At 53.2% G+C, this 8,566-nt stretch overlaps 1 protein-coding gene across 2 annotated transcripts in view; it reads left to right on the forward strand.

Annotated features, from left to right (window-relative positions):
- The window catches only part of UNC93A (unc-93 homolog A), a 36,703-nt gene extending 28,458 nt beyond the window's left edge, over positions 1-8,245 (forward strand). For both annotated transcript variants that reach the window (XM_077757368.1, XM_077757369.1), the window contains exon 9: positions 7,468-8,245. In XM_077757368.1, coding sequence (XP_077613494.1) covers positions 7,468-7,733 — 266 coding nt within the window. In that variant the 3' untranslated portion in view covers positions 7,734-8,245. The remainder of the gene's footprint in view (positions 1-7,467) is intronic.
- The last annotated feature ends 321 nt before the right edge of the window (positions 8,246-8,566 follow it).

The following is an 8,566-nucleotide window of genomic DNA, read 5'->3' on the forward strand; positions in this document are numbered from 1 at the left end:
TACATCTTGGGAAGCCGGTGAAAATGACAGCCGAGTTTCCCACAGGCCCATCTACAGCCTGGGATGGGGAGGGGGTGTCAGGGGCCCAGGATCTGGCCGGGAACAGAACCTCTCCCCTAGAGATGTGACCGCCCAGCCCTGATCTGGGAAACACCTGGGGGCTAGAAATTCGGTCAGGCCCATCCCCTAGCACCGTGAGGGCAGGAGGCCGGGCTGCTGACTTGGGGCCACGACCTCAGCCATCACGGCCCCCGGACCCCACGGTGGCACCTTCCTTACGACCTGCGTGGTTGTCAGCTTACAGAGCAGCTGAAAAAGGTCTTCGGACAAAGCCGTCGCTGCCGGCTTTGAGGGCTTTGGGCTTCACAGCCTCTCTGCTGTCCCCATGGTGCCGGTGGCTTTCATAAGCTTCTGAAGGGGTGACAAACCTGTGTGCCCCTCAGTGCCTTGGAGCACGGCCAGCACCTGAAGGCAGGCGTTCACGGGCTGGGCTCGCAGTTGCTCCAGAGGAGTACGGATTCCGGGGAGGAAGGACGCACAAGACACTGGCGTTAGCCTTCTTGGCGGTCCCCAACCATAAGCCAGGGACAGATCCGTCACCCAGTGTGCGTCCGCGGGCAGGTGTGAGTGACTCCGGGCACGTTACTGAGCACTGCAGACCCGTAGGCCAGCTTGCTGGCCTCCCTGAACTCACGGGTCCTTCTTAGTATTTGCACATTAAGGGTCAGGGGAGGGACGGGAGGGAAGTGGTCACAGGACGCTCCTTACAGGAAGCCTCCGGCTGTTTCCGATGTCTGCGGTAAGAACACTCGGTTTCCTTCTCCCCGGGACACGGGAATCATTGCTTTTGCCCTCATTTCCTGGCCTCAGACCCCGGAGCTGTGAGGCTCAGCCTCTCAAGATTGTGCAGACAAGGTTAGGTGAGGTCTCGTGGATAACCGGCATGTTCCATGGCGGAGCAAAGACTCCCTTGAATTAAAGTGAATTATTTCCATCTTTTGTATAGGCAAAAGGAGAAAGGAGAAATTGGTTGTTTTTTTAAATAGCAAGTTGGCGTTCTCATCTCCTCCCTGAACGTGTGCCTCTGCTTTGAGAGAGTACGTGACGTGAGCCACGTCCTCTCCTCATTAGTGAGGCAGAGTACCATTGAGTGCACCGAGCCCTCCTTCTCCGCCATCGCTTCCCAATTTAAAGCCTGTCTTGGAAGTAAACCCAAGGTCTGACCTGCCCGGCCTCCCTCCGGGGGCAAAGCTATGCAGCTCAATGCCTGCATTCCTGCGGGGCTCCCGGGGCTCGGCAGCCTCTGGAACCATTCATCTGGGCCACTTGCTTCTGTCTGCTAATTTGCCCTGACAGTTGGGGAAAGACAGGTGCCGTTGCTATAGCGACCCTTACACACCAATGCGCTGCATTTGAGATTCAGAATGTCTGGGCCAAAAATACTCTTTCGCCCTGCTAGCCGCCCAAAGGGCTGTTTGGGGTTGATAAACACAGAAAACGTGGCTCTCTTCGTGTGCCCAGTTCACTTAACCTGTCTTTTCCAAGCAAACAGGCTGCTCCATGACCTGTTCACACCTCATGTGAGAACAGGACTCAGCCTCTGCCCGCGGCCACCAGCACCTTCCTGGGGAGGACGGGGCTGGCAGAAAGGCTCCTTTCCTTTTTAAACAAACTTTTTATTTTGGAATAATTTGAGTTTATAGAGAAGTTGCAAAGACAGTTTGGAGAGTTCCCATACACCGTTGACTGTTTCCCCTAGTGTTCATATCTTACAAAATCGTGGTACACTTGTCAAAACCAAGAAAGAAATGTTGGTACGTGATTCAACTAAACTTTAGATTTTATTTGGTTTTCTTGAGTGTTCCAAGTCTGTGTGCTCCAGGGTCCCTCCCATGGCCCCACCCAGGGCCCCTCCCGTGGCCTGACCCAGGGCCTGACCTGGCCCCACCCCCACCCCCCAGGGCTCCCACCCAGGTCCTATCCAGGGTATCTATGGCATTGAGTCGCCACCTCTCCTTTGCCTGATCTGTAAAAGTTTCTCCCTGTTCCTTGTTGTGCATGGCGTTGACAGTTCTGAAGAATACTGGTCAGGCATTTTGTAGCCTATCCCTCATTTGGGGTTATCGGATGTTTCTCACAATTAGGCTGGAGTTATGGCTTTGGGGGAGAAGCCCCCAGAATAAGGTGCTTTTCTATCACGTCAGTCAGTGAGGATGAGAACCCCGACTGCCGGTCAGCCTGGCGCCCGCAGACTTCTCCAGCACAGCCTGCTGGTCTCCCTTTGCACAGCCGCCTCTCGGGAACCAGTCACCACGTGGAGCCAAGAATCAAGAGGGAGATAATTAATCTCCACTTGCTGGAGGAGGAGTATGTACATAAATTATCTATCATTCCTTCATAAGGAATATTTATTCCTTCTCCCCAATATATTTAGTTATTTATTGAGCCATTTGTTCACATCGCTATGGGCTCGTGTATTGCCGTGTCCTTGAGTTACAGCCCAATGGCCCTTTACTCTTCTGTTGCTCTAATTGTTGCAGCTTTCGCCATTGGGGTCTTTCCCATTGGCACCCGTGCCCTTCTGAGACGCCCCATCTATTTTTTTTTTTTTTTTGGTTCTTCCTTACTTTTTGGCACCATAGACTATTCCAGATCCATCCCCTGTGCCGGCACTAGAATCAGCCATTTCTCCAAGGACACTGGGTCTATTTTGTTGGATAACAGTGTTAGAAAATGAGATCTGAGTGCTGGGTATGCTCCTTGTCCCTGAGATGATGAAGGTTCTGGGGACAGAGAGGAGAGACAGATGTGTGTGCGCTGACCCACGTGCACACACGTCCATGTTTCTGGATCTGCTGGTCTGTAGACACGTTGAGTGAGGATGAGTCCACGCCGGCGTCCCGGACTGCCCTCCAACACCACGGGTTCATTCTACCCTCCCTGTGTTCATCTGACTTCCTCCTCTGATGGGGAGAAACCCAGCTCCCGATGTGCAGGACACATTGCTTATTTGTTCCAACCCAGCGTCCATGTGACGTGACTTCAGAATTGTTGAAATATTATTTCACTTACTTTCCTTGCCTCTTTAATGTCTTTCCCCTCCGCCCACCACGTCCCTAAGCAACTTCTGGAATTTGACATAATGTCTGCTTTATGTTAGGATTAAAATAGGATCCAGATCATGAGTAATTTCCTGAAAAGCCTGACTCGATGTATAATCATCACAATCTAAATATAATCATGAAATCTAAAGACGCCAACCTACAAACCAAACACAGTAGCTTAAAGTTAGAGTTGCCATTTTACCAGAATATTTATGAGATTGGGGTGTGTTTCTCTGGGACTGCACCTAGGAGGGGCGCCACTGCACCTGTCAGCCACAGAACGTGGAAACACCTGCCACTCAAAGCCATAGTGTCCAGACTTGGATTTTCTTCCTTCCCATCTCATTGTTGGGTCCAATTTTAAGTGTCACCCTCCAAATAAAGACTAGATAGTTAGCTAGTTACTTCATTTAAATTCCAGCATAGTTAGCATGCAGTGTAATATTGGTTTCAGGTGTACAACACAGTGACTCAGCACTTCCATACATGACCCCGTGTCATCACAATAAGTGTGCTCTTAATCCCCACCCCCACCTCCCCTCTGGTGACCATCAGTGTGTTCTCTGTAGGTAAGAGTCTGTTTCTTGGTTTTCCTCTCTTTTCCTCCCCATGATTGTGGTTTTTTTTCCCTTAAACTCCACATATGAGTGAAGTCACATGATATTTGTCTTTCTCTGACTATTTCGCTTAGCATAATACCCTCCGGTTCCATGCATGTTGTTGTAAATGGCCAGATTTCCTCCTTTTTATGGCTGAATAATATTCCATTGTATACATAGCACATCTTCTTTGTCCATTTGCTGGTTAGTGGACATTTGGGCTGCTTCCATAATTTGGGTGTTGTAGCTAATTCTGCTATAAACATCGGGGTGCATGTATCTGTCTGAATCAGTATTTTTGTATCCTTTCAGTAAATACCAAGTGGTACAATTGCTAGATCATCAGGTAGTTCTATTTTTTTAATGTTTATTTATTTTTGCGAGAGGGAGCGAGAGAAAGCACGAGTGGGGGAGGGGCAGAGAGACAGCAGGAGAGAGAGAATCCCAAGCAGGCTCTGTGCTACCAACACAGAGCCCGATGTGGGGCTTGATCTCATGAACCATGAGATCATGACCTGAGCCGAAACCAAGAGTCGGACATTTAACCGACTGAGCCACTCAGGCACCCCAAAGTAGTTCTATTTTTAACTTTAGACGAAGCTCCGTACTGTTCTCCAGAGTGGCCACACTGGTTTGCTTTCCCACCAACACTGCACAAAGATTCCTTTTTCTCCATCTCCTCACCCACACCTGTGCTTTCTGGTGTTGTTGATTTTAGCCCTTCTGACAGGTGTGATGTGGTATCTCATCCTGGTTTTGATTTGCATTTCCCTGATGATGGGTGGCGTTGAGCATATTTCATATATCTGTTGGCCATCTACAGGAAGACAAGAAATCTTCAAAATAATCTTAGGAGCTGCTAAATTCTTAGACTTCTTATTAGACTCTCTCTGTGAGTGAACTTTCACTAAGATGGGCACTTCACAGGCTCAGACAAACAAAGGCACCTTCTTTGAGCCTTCCAAACAGCCTCTTGTTTTCCCAAACACACTTATACTGTTTATAACGTGTATCTCATCTTCTATCTCTCCAGTGGCCTCGCCCTCCTGAGTCCCACCCATGGTAGGTGGACAGCTGACTAACCAAATGCCAAGAAGAACCTTCTGGGTGTTGATGTTCCCAGGCAGGGGCGCAGGAAACCTTGCTGCTGGCCTCCAACTTTCCCCGCGGTGCCGGGGGGCCTCTCTTCCCTCCATCCCTTCCCTGCAAAATGTAGGGAGAAGGATCAGGGCAAGGGGCAGGCGGAGAGCCGGGAAAGGAATGTGTGTGGAAGTTCTGTGTGTGCCCTTCCTCCCACGACTGCCCACCATGCAGGAAGGGAAGGACAGTCCCAGGAAAGTCCCTATGACTTTCCAGACTCCTGCTGTCCCCAGGAATCGCAGGTGCAGATCATGTCTGGTCCCACTGAGGCTGGGGGCAGAGGGCAGTCGGTTCATCCTGCCCGAGCTACCGGGCCACACGTGACACCTTGGTTTACTTCGTGTCTTGTGCGCCCTGTCGTGGTTGTGCGTCCTGTGTTAGCTCGACTCCCTCCCCGGGTGGGGGACTTTGGGGCAATAACTAGAAGGGAAGAAGAGGAAGAGGCCGCTCTTGACCTGGGATTGCCTCCCCCCGTTGCCTTGCGTTACTGTTTGTCCTCTGAGCAAGTGTACCGGTCCCTGAGGGCGCGGTAACCCCGTGGCGCATGGGCTCGGTGTTTGACCTGTTGGTTCCCCGCTCACTTCGGGAAGTCAGTGTCCACCCCCTGGCCCACGCGGTCACTCAGTGAGTACTTCTGCTGACACTTTGAGAGCGCTGGGATTGCTGTGACGGCAACGGGACGCTGGGTGGGATGGCATCACGGAGAACTTGACAGAAGAATCAAAGGCGGCCGTCGCTGGCAGGGCCCGGCAGGAGCACTTCGCTCGGGGCGGTCAGTGGGGTCAGAGCTGGGGGCGCGCCCCACAGCGACAGGGGGTGCAGGCAGGGACAAGACCAGGCCACGCTGGGTCTGCTCCCCGATGAGACTCTTGTCCTTTTTTTTTTTTTTTAAATATTTTTATTTATTTCTAGGAGAGAGAGAGAGAGAGAGACAGCGTGAGCTGGGGAGGGTCAGAGAGAGAGGGAGTCACAGACTGAAACAGGCTCCAGGCTCTGAGCTGGCAGTCAGCACAGAGCCCGACGCGGGGCTCGAACCCACGAACCGCGAGATCATGACCTAAGCGAAAGTCAGACGCTTAACCGACTAAGCCACCCAGGCGCCCCGAGACTCTTGTCCTTCTACCCCAAAGTCAGGCAGGGCCGCTGACAACGTCAGGCTGGGGCGACAGGACACACGTACACTGTAGAAAGATGGTCCTCGCGGCAGCCTGGGGGTCGCATGGAGCAGGGTAAGACACGAGAGGAGGGAACAGGTCGGTCCAGAGCCGACGAGAGAGGAGGCAGGGAACCGTCCAGACAGGACAGGTGTGCCATGTGGGGAGGGAACCTAAGTCCAATCCAGGGACCAGGCGCCATGGGCTTCCCGAGAGCAGATATCACGCCTTGTTCGTGTTTGCAGAACTCAGTGCAGTGACTGTCATGTAGTTGGTGTAGATGGACAGCGGTGTAGACAGAGGCAGGAGGGGTGAAGGGGACCTGAATCCAGCTTGCATGACCTTTGGGAGAGACCTGGCTTTGTTTCCAGGCTGAAGGGAAGAGGTAAGGGAGAGCACAGCCTAAGGTGCAGGGGAGGGTGCCAGCGATGGGACCAAGGGCCGGAGGAGACGGTGGTGGAGTCCAGCCGCTGTGTAAGGTGCGCCCGCGGAGAGGTGTCCTTGCTGCAGAGGCGAGTCCACCGGCCAGAGGGGAGGGCGTGGTGGCCCGGGCAGCTTCGGAGGACAGAGAGAGACAGGCAGGCGCTGGGCATCAGCCAGGAGGCTCAACACCGTCCCTGGGGACCCACCCGGGTCTGCTGAGGCTTTCCACTTCCTGGCTGCCAACCTCCCCGCACATCCGCCATGACACCTCACGTCACAGAGGTGGGGACGCTTCCAGTCCTCAGCCGGGCGCATCACATGCCTTCACACAACCACGAACTGGAAAGAAAAATCACATACTCTCACCCAGACTGTGCAGCAGCCTGCCCGGGCCATCGACACGTGACAGTAGGCGGGGGCTTCCATAGCACGCAAGCCCTCGCCCTCGGGTCCGGGCGTGGGCAGGCTGGGCTCCGAGTGGCTGTCTCCTCCCTGTGTCCACACACGATTGTCACTCTGTGCATGCCTGTGTCCTGACCTCCTCTTCTGTAAGGACACCAGTCATGTGGGATGGGGAGGGAGGGGGGCCTCTCTAATGACCTCATCTACCTCAGTCACCTCTTTTCAGGCACTGTCTCTGCAGAGAGTCACATTCTGAGGTCCTGGGGTTAGGATGGCTCTCATTCGTCTTTGCTTTTGGACTCCAGCAAGTGGCCATGCCTCACGTGGCACAGGTCAAGCCTCTAGGCTCTACTTCCCTGTTCCACAGTCACCCCTCGAGGGACGGCTTGGCCCACATTCCCACCGGTGCTAACACTGCGTGAAGTCTGTGTTTCCTTTGTGTGTGCTGCTTCCTCACTGCTAATGATGTGTCGTCCGACTTACCAGAACCCCCATCATGAAATAATTCTGGGTTTCGTACAAAGGGAAAGTTCCTGGTTTTCTTGAGAAAATTGGGCAGTGGGAAAGCCATCCCGTTTTCAGCGATAATCGACAAAAATCGTTGGAGGCTTTGCAGCAATGTGTCCATGTCGTGTCTCCTCACAGTTCTCTACGGCGTTCTGTTTGAGAAGAACAAGGAGGCTGCCTTTGCCAACTACCGCCTGTGGGAGTCTCTGGGCTTCGTCATCGCCTTTGGGTACAGCTCATTCTTGTGTGTCAACGTCAAACTCTACATCCTGCTGGGGGTCTTGAGTCTGGCCATGCTGGCCTACGGGGCTGTGGAGTATCTGGAGGCCAGGAAGCCGGCCAGGCCAGCTGCCGCGGAGCAGGCAATGCCAGCGGAGCGGGGGGACACAGACACAGCCATGTGAAAGGGACGCGCGCCGTGGCCGGGGAGCCCCGCGTCCACAGGAGAGCTCCGCCTGAAGCACCTCAGAGTCCATCACTGATCCTTCACAACTGTCGGCAGCAACACTGAGCCATCTTGAAGACGTCACACAGTCACGTTGTTTTGTATGATTGTTTTTTCTATCCTAATGAGTGTTCTGTCCACTGTGTGGCCAGTAGAGACCAAGAGGGAACATGAAGAGATCCGTTAATCTCAGACACAAAGGAAGAAGGTCGGGTGTATAATCAGCCAACAGGAACTTGCTCAGGTAGAACAATCCCCTGCTCTTGCTTCCGCTGTTCTCACTGTTGTCGTCATTCGTGAGAGTCGGAAGGAGGAGGAGATAAGGAGTCCGACACCCTCGTTTTACAAATGGTAAAGTGACGTCCAGGCGGGTCCGCTGACTCCCTCCCAGTCAGTGAGCGACAAAGCCAGACACGAGTTCAGGTCCCTTGAAGCCTGTAGATTACGAGTTTCTAAATAAACGCAACTATATCATGGATTTATCTCCAATGTAAATACTTTTGTTCTACGTACTCACTAGAGCACACACACCAGTCACAAGTGAGCAAGTGAGCATGTGTAAGACAACTGCTACACACGCACCTTCCAGTCAGAACCCACATCTGCCAACAGTCTGTTCTGCGCGGCCTTCCTCTTCCACGGCTCTTGGAACCCTCCGGCACCCCTGACAGCGTCCTGGGGTTTGTCTCCCTTGCTCCCTTCACCCCAAGGCACCTGCTCTTCCTCCAGCCTTCTCCCTCCTCCTCCTATGAAGGGGGCCCCTCTGCACATCCCCGCCCCTGCCTCTATCCC

This window comes from Crocuta crocuta, unplaced genomic scaffold (assembly GCF_008692635.1).
Source record: "Crocuta crocuta isolate KB4526 unplaced genomic scaffold, BGI_CrCroc_1.0 scaffold506, whole genome shotgun sequence".
Taxonomy (NCBI): Eukaryota; Metazoa; Chordata; class Mammalia; order Carnivora; family Hyaenidae; genus Crocuta; species Crocuta crocuta.